Source organism: Sebastes umbrosus, chromosome 18 (assembly GCF_015220745.1).
Source record: "Sebastes umbrosus isolate fSebUmb1 chromosome 18, fSebUmb1.pri, whole genome shotgun sequence".
Lineage (NCBI taxonomy): Eukaryota > Metazoa > Chordata > Actinopteri > Perciformes > Sebastidae > Sebastes > Sebastes umbrosus.
The window spans coordinates 29119923-29134985 of NC_051286.1; the positions used below are offsets into that span (position 1 = coordinate 29119923).

The 15063-nt window shown below is 43.9% G+C and overlaps 1 protein-coding gene across 2 annotated transcripts in view; it reads right to left on the reverse strand.

Annotated features, from left to right (window-relative positions):
• The window catches only part of LOC119476517 (gamma-aminobutyric acid receptor subunit rho-2-like), a 30815-nt gene extending 17228 nt beyond the window's left edge, over positions 1-13587 (reverse strand). The window contains exons 1-3 of one of the 2 annotated variants that reach the window (XM_037749867.1): positions 12488-13587; positions 10251-10357; positions 713-780 (exon numbers count right to left, since the gene is read on the reverse strand). In XM_037749867.1, the coding sequence (XP_037605795.1) occupies positions 713-780; positions 10251-10357; positions 12488-12744 (432 nt within the window). In that variant the 5' untranslated portion in view covers positions 12745-13587. The remainder of the gene's footprint in view (positions 1-712; positions 781-10250; positions 10358-12487) is intronic. The other variant, XM_037749866.1, reaches the window with a different exon arrangement.
• Positions 13588-15063: the final 1476 nt, after the last annotated feature.

A 15063-nucleotide genomic window follows, 5' to 3' on the forward strand; every position in this document is an offset into this window, starting at 1 on the left:
TGGCAGCGAAGCTGCAGGAGTATGAGCTGAAGCAGTTTCTGGTGAATGATGCCGCGGGGAATCGGACCCGATGACAGGCATTAAGAATATCTACTTATATAGAAATATCCAATATTCTCGCTGATGGTCTTGTTTACCTCTGTAGGTCATATAGAGGCACCAGTTCTACACTGAGACTGTTTCAGAACCCGTTAAAAGGTCCTTTAAACTAGATTCTGGCTCTGATCTGGTGTGTCCAATCAGAAAAGTTGGATCGAGAAGTGACAATCTTAATCACTGTTGTGCTTGTGTCCATTCTCATGCTGTTAATGAAGGATGTTGCTGCCTCATTAGCTGCTTCGTCTGAGGAGAGCTTCTCCCCATGTGTTCAGGCAGTATGAGCTCATTTGTTTAAGTCAGCGGCTGCAAACTGAATCTGTCACAGATTTACTGGTTACATTTGCCACCAGTAACATAATCCACTGGAATAGTAGCATTACAAATGACTTTATATTTGTACTTCTTCCATAATCTCATTACTTTAAATTTGTGTTGGTCTTTGCTTTCAAAGAGACAGAATAATCCTTGATTTTTACGCTCAAACTGAATCTATTTTATTATTTATTTTTAGTATCTGCAGCTGATTTCAGTTCTTGTTACAGTCAGATTACAGCTGCTACATTATTTGTAATCCATTTTTCTATTTGGCATTTAACACATTTAAACCACTCACCATGTCTACTTCTGATATGCTGTCCAAGCTTTCCACCTGAACATCAACTCCAACAGGGACAGCTGGACCTGCAGAGAAATATCAAACAGATAGAAGTTATATAGGATATGTCAGGCTCATTGACTTTCTCATTTATGTTTTAAAATGACATCATAATCCAGCACAGGACTGTTATATGATGCCTGTCATACTAATGTGGAAACTGCACAAACAAACGTTTAAAAGTTTAATTTCAATGATTTCACATATTAGAAGCAGGTAGATCTAAAGAGAAATATACTGATCAGCCATAACATTCAGTCCGCTGACAGGTGAAGTGAATAACATGGATTATCTGGTTACCATGGCACCTGGCAGTGGGGGGGATATATTGGACAGCAAGTGAACATTCTGAACTTTGAACTTTGTGTTGGAAGCAGAAAAAATTGTCCAGCGTAAGGATGTGAGAGACTTTGATGAGGGCCAGATAATGCTGGCTAGACGACCGGGTCAGAGCATCTCCAGAACTGCAGCTCTTGTGGGATGTTCCCGGTCTGCAGTGGTCAGGACCTACCAAAAGAGTCCCATGGAAGGAGAACCGGTGAACCGGCGACAGGGTCAGACCCGGGGCTCATTGATGCACGTGGGGATCGAAGGCTGGCCCGTGTTGTCTGATCCAATAGAAGAGCTACTGGAGCTCAAACTGCTGAACAAGTTAATGCTGGTTCTGATAGAAAGGTGTCAGAACACACAGTGAGGAGCAGTTTGTTGCGTATGGGGACCGGTCAGGGTGCCCGTGCTGACCCGTGTCCACCGCCAAAAGCGCCTACATGGGCACGTGAGCATCAGAACTGGACCACGGAGCGATGGAAGAAGGTGGTCTGGTCTGATGAATCACGTTTTCTTTTACATCATGTGGATGGCAACGAGTTGGAGGTGTTGACTCGGCCTCCAAATTCTCCAGATCTCAATCCAATGGAGCATCTGTGGGATGTTCTGGACAAACAAGTCCGATCCATGGAGGCCCCACCTCGCAACTTCCAGGACTTAAAGGATCTGCTACTGACGACTTGGTGCCAGATACCACAGTAGACCTTCAGAGGTCTAGTGGAGTCCATGCCTCCACGGGTCAGGGCTGTTTTGGCAGCAAAAGGGGGACCTACTGAATATTAGGCAGGTGGTCATCATGTTATGGCTGATCGGTGTATATCTCCTGACAGAATGTTGATATTAAAACTCTGCATTACATTCAGTGACAATCTTTTAATGTCCAGTGCAAACCTCTTTAAAACCATATCCTCTGACAATATCTGCACATGACAACTACAGTATGGTTCTGGTAAGGAACAGGTTGTGTTTATGGCAACATAAATCGTTAGATTATGACAGTTGCATGAAAGTCTTAAGTGCTATACGCCCATACACCACCCCAACCTCCACCCTCTAACACATCACTAACTTTCAGCTTAGTTACAGAAAGGGCACCCACTCCAGAATGATCCACTCTGACTGTAATTCCTAGGAACACTCAGCTGGGGTTTACACGTTTGGCTCACTGTATCTAACTATGTAGGCTAGGTCTTGTCTACTGTAGGTAGTTATTGGGTATCTGAGTTTGACACTAGACATCCTGTCTCCTACCGACAGGTCATGTTGGTTTATTTTAATCATGATCATAATCCCTGAATTTAAAGGTTCTCTATACGACAGTCAGAACATTACAGATCCAGTATCTAGGATTTCAGGGGATCTATTGGCAGAAATGGAATATAAAATCATCGCTGTTCGTCTGAAAGAAAACAGATAATGAAGTTCAGGTTACGAAGCAACGAGCTAGATTGACCTGCTGTGAGCTTCTTCAATTGTGAGAAGATAGAAGGAACAGCTTGTGTGATGGAGTTAGGGTTTTATACCGTCATTGCATGTTCACAGGTGACTTTGTTGGTATAACGACTCGACCTATGCATGTGCGAGATGGAGATATCCAGTGCTAAAGCACCGTCATCTGGTGGTCAGGAAGAATGAAATACAACAATTTTTTTACCATTCTAAAATTGATAAAAATGATCAATAATCCCTCCAAAATACCACATTAAGACACCAAGTCTGATCCATCCATCCTCTGAATGCTGTAGGTCTCTAGTCTGATCCATCCATCCTCTGAATGCTCTAGGTCTTTAGTTTGATCCATCCATCCTCTGAATGCTCTAGGTCTCTAGTTTGATCCATCCATCCTCTGAATGCTCTAGGTCTTTAGTTTGATCCATCCATCCTCTGAATGCTCTAGGTCTCTAGTTTGATCCATCCATCCTCTGAATGCTCTAGGTCTCTAGTTTGTGGCTGTAAAGTTTCAGGAGGCTTTGATTATCCTAGAGGTCACCACAGGTCATTTTATACAGGGAGGTCAATGAAATGTCTCCTATGGGGACTAACATCATCACACATGAATACAGTTGGACTCATTGGATCCACCAGAGTCTCAGCTTTACAGTGATACCCAATTTATGGAGTTCAACACTGTTTAGGGACCCCAGTATGCAGAAATATTCAAACACACCATTTTAGAATAGGAGACAATAACACATTTAAACTGCATGTGATTATCATAAAGTGGGCATGTCTGTAAAGGGGAGACTTGTGGGTACCCATAGAACCCATTTACATTCACATATCTGGAGGTCAGAGGTCAAGGGACCCCTTTGAAAATGGCCATAACAGTTTTCCCTCGCCAAAGTTTTGCCTAACTTTGGAGCGTTATTTAACCTCCTTCCCGTCAATCTAACAGTGTTGGTACTGATGGATTCTTTAGGTTTTCTACTTTCATATGAAACCAGTATCTTCACTCTAGCTTTAAGACTGAACCTGCTACAGCCTGTTAAACACAGTAATGTCGGCCGGGGTCTCAGAGGGCACATTGACTGCTGTAGTATTATTAATCTGAGCAGCCGTGAGGGTGCCAGCCTTACGTAACTGGTGGCACAGCAAAGCTGCTACCTGGAAGAGGGGAGATCAGCTCGTGCCCAGTTCCAGCTGTCAGCAGTGTCCTCCCTACTCTTACTCACACCATATGCCATATACCACATGCCAGATTGAGCAAGGCCTGAGCTCCTGTTGATGTGTTGCCTCAGTGGACGTAATACCAGACACCTGCTGAGAAAAAAAGCCTGGACCAGCGGTGCTTGTGGAGCGGGATGGGTCTGTGATTTTTCTCCGTCTCAGCTCTCTCTGCAGCTGCGTCACAGGAGGCCAGAGCCAGAACCCAAAAAAGGTTTGTCCAGAGGAGGGATGTAACTGTGCATGTTCCCTAAATGACAGAGTATGGCAGCCTGTTTTCTGTGCTTCAATGTTTAACATGTTGGCTACAGATTGAGGCTGAAAAAGTGAGGTGTGTGTTTGGGTATTTGTACGTGTACAGGCAGGACAAGCGAGCACACAGGAAATGTCCCGCACGTGGTTTTGCCAGAAGATTTCCGTTTGCTATTTTGAGCTGACAGCATCAGCGAATTATTCCACGTCACTGATTATCAGATGAGACCCATGAATGCGTCATAGAGATGCTCCACATCATAACTGCTGTTGGCCCTCGTAGCCCTCAGTAGCACTTCCGTGTGGCCTGTTTTCAAATGGGGCATGAAGCAAGAGAGCGCCAGCCAACGCCACGCCACAACAGTATTGACATCACAGAGGAGCAAACACTAGAAGTCAAAGTTAAAATGCAAAACAGCCTGTTTACGGGCACACGCAGCATGCAGAACAGCCATATTGATAGTTTCATGGTTCAGCTTTCCTGAGAGCCCGATGGCTTCATTTAACACAACGTCTTACTCTTTAATATGGAATTATCCTCAAAGAACTGAAGCGGAAACAAAAGCAAATAATCCATACGCATTCACGATGTGACGTAAAAGCAAACATTTGATCAGCCACAGAGGGGATTCATCCAGCTACTGAATATTTGATCAGTGTAATTATTGAGTCATTGTGTGTGTAGACTTTCATAATGTGTCTAATTAAGAAAGTTACCCTTGTAGGCCACATAATGATCATTAATCTAAGAAGTGCAGGATTTCATTGTTGGGGAGGGACTTTTATTGTGATGTGTACCAGCAGTGTTTCCTGAGCTTTTGATCCTGTTTTACTGCTCTGTGCTCATCTATTGAAGAGTGTCTGTGACCAGACAGCTAGAAGAAGTAAAGAAATAAAGAGCCAGTTCCCCCGAGCAGGGATGAATTCATCCATTACACACCTGAGGAAAAAATGAGCTGTGGGCCGCCCTGTTCCCCCCCGCTCCTTCAAGTGCTCATTATGTACCACACACAGCAGACTTAATTATAATGTGCCCATAATAAATAATAAATTCCCCCAGACAGTACTCCTATGTTGGAAGTTTGCTGTGTGTGAAAATAATTCTGTTGAAACTAGTGGCACATATTCTCTGACGAATTAGTTGTAGTTGGACTTGTTGGTCCAGCACATCCCACAGATGCTCTATTTTTATTGAGATCTGGAGAATTTGGAAGCCGAGTCAACACCTCCAACTCGTTGCAATCCACATGATGTAAAAGAAAACGTGATTCATCAGACCGGGCCACCTTCTTCCATTGCTCCGTGGTCCAGTTCTGATGCCCATTGTAGGCACTTTTGGCGGCGGACACGGGTCAGCATGGGCACCCTGACTGGTCCCCATACTCAACAAACTGCTCCTCACTGTGTGTTCTGACACCTTTCTATCAGAACCAGCATTAACTTGTTCAGCAGTTTGAGCTCCAGCAGCTCTTCTATTGGATCAGACAACACGGGCCAGCCTTCGCTCCCCACGTGCATCAATGAGCCTCGGGTCTGACCCTGTCGCCGGTTCACCGGTTCTCCTTCCTTGGACTACTTTTGGTAGGTCCTGACCACTGCAGACCGGGAACATCCCACAAGAGCTGCAGTTCTGGAGATGCTCTGACCCGGTCGTCTAGCCAGCACTATCTGGCCCTCGTCAAAGTCACTCACATTCTTACGCTGGCCCATTTTTTCTGCTTCCAACACAAAGTTCAAAGTTCAAAATGTTCACTTGCTGTCTAATATATAATGTTATTGCCGATCAGTGTATATAATATAATATATATAAATGTAATAGTGCAGATTATGCAAAATGTGAGCTTCTGGTGAAGGATGTGAATCATTTAAGTATTATAGAATGCTGCTGGATTAATACGGGGGAATAAAACAGCCTTGGGGTGCCCTGGTGGTCTGGCTGTACAGCGCTGTCCGTGTCCCAGTTCGTATCTGGTCTGAAATCTTTGTTGCTTAATTTCCTGTCATCTCTATACTGTCCACTATCTAATGAAGGCATCAAATACCCTCAAAATATTACTGGAAGAACAGCTGCAGCCTTTAAAGAAATAGTTCATACTTGGGAAATATGTAATATTAGAAGATGAAAATCAATCTGATGTCTGTATGTAAAATAGACAGCTATATGAGAGACAGATATCTCTATAGCTCTAAACTATCTGCATGGAGAGATTCCACTACAGGAAGTGTCTGTTATTACTCACCTATAATTTACATGCTATATATAGTGCCCTCAGAAAGTCCATGTCCATGGTGTGTACACTACTTTCTGCTAACATTCTGATGATGGTTCAGAAGCTCTCTATTTCCTGCTCAGTATAAGTAAACTACTGAGTGTTTTTATCTGTAGTATTATAGAGAAAAGAAAACATGTGGACTCATCACTGTCCTTTGATGCACACATCAAATCTGTCTGTCAAACCTCATTCTTCCACCTGAGGAACATTTCACGACTGAGACCCTCACCATGCACAAACACTGGTCCGAGCCTTCATCAGCTCAAGCATCGACTACTGCCACTCTCTCCTCGCAGGCCTCCCAAACACAACTATCCACAGACTACAATATGTCCAACACAGAACAGCCTGGATCCTCACCAGAACTTGTAGATCACAGCACATCAACCCAGTCCCCCCGCTCCCTCCACTGGCTCCCAATAAACCATCAGATCATCTACAAGATACTCCTCCTGGTTTTCACTGGTCCCACCTACCTACAGGAGCTCCTCACCCCTCAATCCTCAGCCCGGACACTCAGGTCTGGCAGCTACAACCTCCTCACGGTGCCACGGACTAAGCTGACAACCAAGGGGGGTCGTGCCTTCTCGTCGCTGGGGCCACATCTGTGGAACCAGCTCCCAGGAACAATCAGGGCCTCAGACTCACTGTTTTTAAATCTGATCTTAAAACTCACATCTTCCTTTTAGCTTCCCCCTGGGGTTTTATAATCACTAGGATTTCAGAGTATTTTTAATTGCTTTTAACTTACATCAGGATTTCAGTCATTTGCTTATTTTTCTGACTTTCTTCTTCTTTTTTTCTTGTAAAATACTGCATACGTAAAAGTCTTCAGCCAATAAAAATCCTTCAAATTCAATTATCTGAGAAGGAAATATCTCTCTTTGGTTGAACTGCTCAAGCCCTGTTCACACTGAGCCAGAACCTGTGATGAGAGGTCACCAGAAGGCATCGCTTCATTTGAAGGGTTGGAATGACTCAACAAGGGAGCGGATCTGTGTGACCTGACCCTTTGTGCTTCAGCTTTTCTAACACATTTCTAGTTATTTATTTGCATCAGTTTTGAAGACATCCTCATTTGTCCAACTGAGCGTAGAATGGGAAAGGTTAGCTAACATTAGCCACCACAAGCTACCGGTCCGTTTTTATCACTTATTGATTTAGGTTTTTATTCAGAAGAGGAAGAACATGTTATTTCCTCATTTTTCTTTTTCAAAAATGACACAGGCTAGCTTTAAAGCTGCAGTAGGTAGAAATGGAACAAATATGATTAAAAAAAGTTATTTTTATAAAACTGTCACTATATCCTGACAGTAGTGCACGAGACAGGTAATTTGAAATAAATGTTCCTCTGTGTCCTCCGGTGTCCTCCGGTGCTCCTAACAGCATCTACAAGATTTCACAGACCGGAGGAAAACAAGCAGTCAGAGCTGATCTGGAGTCTGCTGTAAAGCTGCCATCTCTGAGCAGCTGTCAATCACTCGTGAACTCCGACCAAACGGTCAAACTAGGCAGCGCTGATCAAATATGAATCAATATTCTGTTACGTTAATGCCTATTTCTCTCCTCAGATGTTCTCAGAATCATCTTGTAGTGTACTGTTTAGCTGTAAAATGAGAAAGTTTGTGACCCGGCAGCCATGTTGAGATCTGCTGAGGAAATACCAAGCACCGCCCACCAGCCGGAGCACAGCCAATAGGAACGCTTTCTCTCTGAAATGACCTGTGATTGGTCAAAGTCTCCCGTCACAGGCTAGATGTTCTAAAGCCTGAAAACAGAGCCATGAGGAGGAGCAGAAGTCTAGTTTTCTCTCAGAACACTTGAATTACAAAATGCTGAAAGGTTATTATGGGATTTTTGCCCAATAATGCCAAAAACGTTCTGCCTACTGCAGCTTTAAAGGACCAGTGTGCAGCATTTAGGGGGATCTATTGGAATGGTTGTGTTTTCATTAGCTTAGAATGAGCTGTTTATCTCTACATAGGGAGCAGGTCCTCTTCACGGAGCCGCAGCCGCCATGTTTCTATAGTAGCCCAGAACGGACAAATCAAACACTGGCTCTAGATAGGACCACTCACATTTTCACATCAGCCACTGTAGTTCTCCGACACGCTTGGCACACGGGAGAAGTTTCAGTTGGTTTCAGTCTGCAACCTCACTGCTAGATCCTACACAGCGCTCCTTTACTGTCTGCCAGATACATGAACCTCCTCACACACAACACGGCTGAATCTGAAATATCAATCATCATCATCAAAAGCTTTTACAGAAAGTCAAATATCATAGATTACAGCTGCACTTTGTCTCATTTCTTCATTAACTATTATTCACAGACTGAATAGTCCTCATGGAGAAAAACACCCTATCCATCCCACCTAATGATGCTGGACTGCTCCTCTTGTCATGGATTAGCAACTGTAAATCCACTGTTGGTTTACTCTGGCTAGATTAGACAGCATTATACGCTACTGCTAAGGCTAGAAAGAAATCCCAGTGAAAGGATGCAGAATCCCACGGGTGAAATGGAGGGAAAACATGCCGTCTCTTTAATGCAGATGTGACTAATGCATGACAGCTCTATCCAGCCCATCAGATGTTTTTTAAACCTGAGGCAGACAGAGAGGAGGAGCTCCATAAATAGATGTACACAGGAAATCACAACTTGATGTGATGACAAATATTCCATCCAAACAAACGTCTCCTTCCCTTCAGCTTCCTGTGTGTGTGGGTTGTCGGGCGCCGGTAGGGGGCCGCCCAATGGGAGCGTTGCAGGTGCTCTCATTAGGATAACAGACAGGTTATCAACATGCACAGCTCCACCTGCACACTATTGATAAGACAAACCTCACCCACTACTGCTCTCTGAGGCCCACTGTAGAAGCAGAAGAATCATAACCAAACAATTAACATTTCTCTATTCAATATCTTTGTTTGGTGGGATCACAACAGAACACCTTATTGTGTACGTTTGGACAATAAAATGCACCACAGTCAGGATTTGTCTGATTTCTCCCATCCCTACACCGACATGCCCGTTGGCACATAGCAGCGTCGCTCTCCATAACGTTCCGGAAGCGGCCGTGTTAGGAGGCTTTCATTAGTAACACTGCAGTCGCTCCTTTTGAAGCCAGGAGGAACCACAGCAGCTGCTGCACACACACTTCTCCCTCAGCCAAATGAACGCATGGCAGTCTCACAGGCAGCAGCGGGGCGCTCACACAAGTCAGCTTTTGATGATGTTGAATAAGACGATCACATTCTTCTTCTTCTGCTGCAGAAGAAGCTGCTTGCACCAGCAAACACAAGCTGACAGACGCAAGACTAAAAGTGGTCCTCAGTGGGATCCACGCTCCCATCTGTGGCTGCAACTGTAGTCCCAGAGGAGCATGAAATTCACTGTGGGACGTTTCATTTAGCTCGCCACCTCCTCCTGTGCTTAAACAGGACCCGTTTATGCTAAATACCAGAGAATGGGACTCTTTAGTTCATCAAATAAGCCTCTTATTTTTAATTGCCTCCTCAAATCCCTGCAGCAGTACCATTGTCCTGACATTCAAGGTGTAAAGCGGGGACACACACAAAACCCCCCTGTTGACTTTAGCTTGACTGATCAGTGTCAGTGCTGGAAGATACAAACAACTAAAGGATGACCTCTGCTCAGCTCTGTGTCAGGATGTATTCACAGTGTTCTAGAACCTGCTGAGGATTTCTCTCTGTTTTCCTTCGCTCGGGGCTGTGAGCTCCACACTTCGTCTATTTCTGTCCTCTTTAGGTCTGGCAGTCAAATGGAAGAGAAGAAGTGGGAAAAATACACCTGCTTCTGTTTTCCCAGTTAGCGCGGCATCAACATTCACTTCACACTCAGGTTCAACAGAAGGTGAACCTTATCTCATCCTGTTGGTGTGTAACATCACTCAAATAACTCTCACATTGTCACCGACATGATCACTGACTCCTACAGCTCACGGAGCTTACTGTACCTGCGAAGGCGGGCCTCATGGTGAAGTCGTGGTCGTCTATGCGCAGCAGGTGGCTGGTCTTCACCTTTCGGGATTTGGTTCCATCTGCGACCTTCTTTGACAGAGGGCTGGTAACAGAGAGGAGAGCTGCCGTTAGAGGTTTTTATCAAATGTTACTCAAACTGTAGGAAATGGTGCATTTGATGGGAACTATTTTCAGCGGCGGATTAATCCACATTTGGTGATCTACTGAGTATTAGTGTCAGTAGGATGGAGTGTGTGTTGATGGTGATGAAGGAACATGTCAACCAGTGACACAGTGAGGCTCATTGATGTGTTTTTAATGGAGCTCCATGGCTCAGAGGAAGAAGAGATCTCAGGCTGTGACAGTAGAACGGATCCATTGTTGGTTTTGGTCTGCACATGGCAATAAGAAACGTATATCATCAGACTGTCCTTTATACTTACAAGAGAGAGACTTCTCTGTGTTTTGTTGACATCGCCGGGCCGGCCATGTGTGCTTTTAGTGCATGTGAGCATGTCCCTTAGCTCGCGGCTGCCGCTCTACACTGCTCTCATACGGTGGTTACCGCTGATAACACCGTCCCAACCCACGGCGTCGTCGCAGAAGCATCGACCCTCCGGTCCCCCCCAGGTTAACACTGTTAGCTCTGTCAGCACTGTTGCTGTTGTTTTCACTGTTCGTGCTGTTAGCACCGTTAGCACCGTTAGCTGTGAGCTGCCGGTGTAAATGACTCTTATATGTGTGTTAAGGTCCTTTAAGGTAATTACTTTCTACAAGCTTTTATTTTGATAGTCGCCTTTTTTTAATATTATGTGACTTTTATTTTGACGCCACCTCCTGGTGGAAGAACTATAGGCTACTTCCACAGAGATTTACCAAAGGAAGGAAAGCATGCAACTTCTGCTGCTATATTGTCATCATAATGTGATAATTAAGCACCTAGCCAGTACAGGAACAAGGTATTGTGTGTTTAATATGTTTTATGATGATGTGAGGTAACATTATGGGATGTAGGTGGACGTATTTACAGTGTGTGAGTGTTTAGTTGTGTTGTCATTTTGACAGTCTTGCTAACATTAGCTTTTCATTGACATCACTGTAATGCTAGCCCTCTAGCTTTTCATGTGCACATACTAGGCTTCATGTTTGATTAATGCTAATATGTATGGCAGATACAGTATATGGATACGATTTGTAATGTTTATATATTTAGTAAGAGCTCATTTGATTTGATTTGTCTGTCTTTTAGCTCTTACGGTGTTTCAGGAAGAAAGGTGCTTTCTGAAGGAAGGATATTACAGAAAGCAAAGTCAATTCATGTTCAAATATGGCTGCCAGCTGAACATCAATAAAAGGCTTCTGGAGACATCAGCAAGCTTCACCAGTCTGGCTGAGGTCCGCTACAGCCGGCTCAGCTGTGGCCATGTTGAGAGCTGTGTGGAGTCAATGGAAATGCTTGGAATTGTACCTCCTTTCCTCTTCTTGTTCTTTTTTTTTTTTATTAATTGTATTTCTCATCTTCTTTGTAACCTTTTATGAGCATTGAATAAAAGAACTGAGGAAAAATAGATATGCTCTGAACTCCGTATTGAGCACTTTTGATCATTTTTCCAAGCAAAAAATGCCAAAAATTCTCTGGTCCAAATTTTATACAAAACAATGGCAGGAAGATGAACCAATAATGGAAATTTAAAGCTCCAGTATGCAGGACCCCTTTTTGAAGAATGGAATAAAGCACTGCCTGGTAGCCAACTGATAAAGACATCAAATCCATGTTTTGTACTATAAATGTATGCATGTTAGGCTACACCAGGACAAACATTTGAAAATCTCAGAAGTGTGACAGTCAGGGAGAAATAGCCACCCAGCCAGACAAACAACAGGATTACAGAGAACAGCTCCCTGAAGCCCTCCACTGGGCTGTCTCTGGTTGGACTCCCTCCTGTTTCCCCAAATAAAGACTTCACCTGAAACAACAAGCACACGAGGCTGCTGGATGTTGAGGGAGATGAACACACGCAGAAGTTTGGACACGCAGTGAAGGACAGACTTAGATCTAGATATCATATCTAAGTGTTTATTGGTCTGTTGCACACAGTTGTGAGTAAATGTGAGTCCTTCAAGGTGATTTCTGTTGCTCGCTGCTGGATATTTGTTCTCTGATGATCTCTGGATCAGAGTTCACATCTCAGTTTCATCACACAGCTCGTCACTAGTCAGTAGGTCAACTCACCTTCCGGGCTTGTGAGTCTCCGCCGGAGCAGACCAGCGCTTCTTCCTACTTCTGTGTTTCCTGCACTCCCCGAGCAGGATCAGACACACAAGTACCAACAGAAACCTGGCGTAACCCGGCATGATGAGTTTAAAAGTCCCGCAGCGAGTCGATGATTGACGCTTTCGGTTCGCGTGCAGCAGGACGCTCCGTGCACGGTACCATCTTCCTGTCAGACTGAGAGTCGACTGAGAGGACTGTGGCGAACCAGAGCGCATGCTGCTCTGCAGAGAGAGACGGGATGGTGAAGTCTGATAAGCGCTCTGATTGGTTTTCAGCCTCCAGAGCGCGTAGCATCAGCACCACATGTAGCGCGCTGCACGACAACAACAACAGCAACAGCATGTTTAGAGGGTTAGAGGCAGAGACACTTTGTCCTCAGAGGATAACCAGAAAGAAGAAGAACATGATGCCACACTGCTGCAGCTTTGCTTGTTTTTACATTTCACAAACAGGAATCAAATGTTCAGCACTCTGATTAAAAACCATCACTTCATTTGATATTATTGAAAAGAAACTGCTTGAAAAAGTGAAATTATTGTTATGTGTGGAATGTTTTTGCAGAGTACGACAGTGTGCCTAAAGGCATCCCTGTGATGTCCACATCTGTCTAGCTCTAGGGGCTTCTCTTCACTCCGCCCAGCTGGAGTCTGGAGAGAAACGTTTTGGAAGATGTGAAACAGCATCAGCATTAGAAACCAGAAACATCAAAACATCTCACCCGATTGGGCAGCATTTCTAAACATCCCTCTCAGACTCAAACTACACTCAATTTGCCAAATTCACTTTTCTCTGTGGAATGGAGGATAAAGTACGCCAGCAGCTGCTGACTGAACCATCTTCACCTGACCAGACCGAATATTGTCCTTAATGTTTTTTTGTTTTTTTTAAAAGATGCAGATTTCTGATTGTTTTCATCATGACCTTTGCCCTCCATCATACAGTGTCAGCTCTGTCTCCTTGCATGAGCTCTCAACTTTAGTCTTTGCAGATGTTGAACATTCTGTTCCAATACTTGAAGTGTTTTTGATCTCAACAGATTAAAAAGTATTATCCAGTCAAAACAACGTTTTCTGTGCATCTCTATTCATGTATCCAGTCGGATGAATGCTGAGTGTTCAATGTTTGACAAATTTCAGCAACGAGAAGAGATTTCCTTCTCTTTAAAGTTGGGGAAATAGGATTGGAAGCTGGCTAAGAGATAGAGATACATTTTACTGCCTTTACTACTGACCCACAGATACAGACACAGAGAAGGAAGTGCATCTCTGTGCCTTTACTACTGACCCACAGATACAGACACCCAGAGGGAAGTGCATCTCTGTGCCTTTACTACTGACCCACAGATACAGACACAGAGAAGGAAGTGCATCTCTGTGCCTTTACTACTGACCCACAGATACAGACACAGAGAAGGAAGTGCATCTCTGTGCCTTTAAACAATCTGCTGCATACAGAGAACATGTGGATCCTCAGCTTCAGCTTGTCTGTTTGAACTTGAGCACTAGTTCATTTATAGCTGAAGTCCTTATTGGCAAGTCAAAATAAAGTGTCAAGTCAGTCAAAGCAAGTCCAAGTCAAGTCTCAGATCAATCAAAACAAAACCGAGTCAAGACTCAGGTCAGTCAAATACGAGGCTGAAGTCTCAAGTCTTGTTGGGTGAAGTCTCAATTTTTTTCAAATTCTTGAGGGCAATTTTCAAGTCAAGTCTGAAACAAGTCTAGGTCTTCCGAAACAAGTCCAGGTCTACTGAAACGAGTCCAAGTATACTGAAACAAGTACAGGTCTACTAAAACAAGTCCAAGTCTACTGAAACAAGTCCAAGTCTACTGAAACGAGTCCAGGTCTACTGCAACGAGTCCAAGTATACTGAAACAAGTCCAAGTCTACTGAAACGAGTCCAAGTATACTGAAACAAGTCCAAGTCTACTGAAACAAGTCCAGGTCTATTGAAACAAGTCCAGATCTACTGAAACAAGTCCAGGTGTACTGAAACAAGTCCAAGTCTACTGAAACAAGTCCAGGTCTACTGAAACGAGTCCAAGTATACTGAAACAAGTCCAGGTCTACTAAAACAATTCCAAGTCTATTGAAACAAGTCCAGGTCTACTGAAACAAGTCCAGGTCTATTGAAACAAGTCCAGGTCTACTGAAACAAGTTCAAGTCTACTGAAACAAGTCCAGGTCTACTGAAACGAGTCCAAGTATACTGAAACAAGTCCAGGTCTACTAAAACAATTCCAAGTCTATTGAAACAAGTCCAGGTCTACTGAAACAAGTCCAGGTCTATTGAAACAAGTCCAGGTCTACTGAAACAAGTCCAGGTCTACTGAAACAAGTCCAAGTCTACTGAAACAAGTCCAGGTCTACTGAAACGAGTCCAAGTATACTGAAACAAGTCCAGGTCTACTGAAACAATTCCAAGTCTGTTGAAACAAGTCCAGGTCTATTGAAACAAGTCCAGGTCTACTGAAACAAGTCCAGGTGTACTGAAACAAGTCCAAGTCTACTGAAACAAGTCCAGGTCTACTGAAACA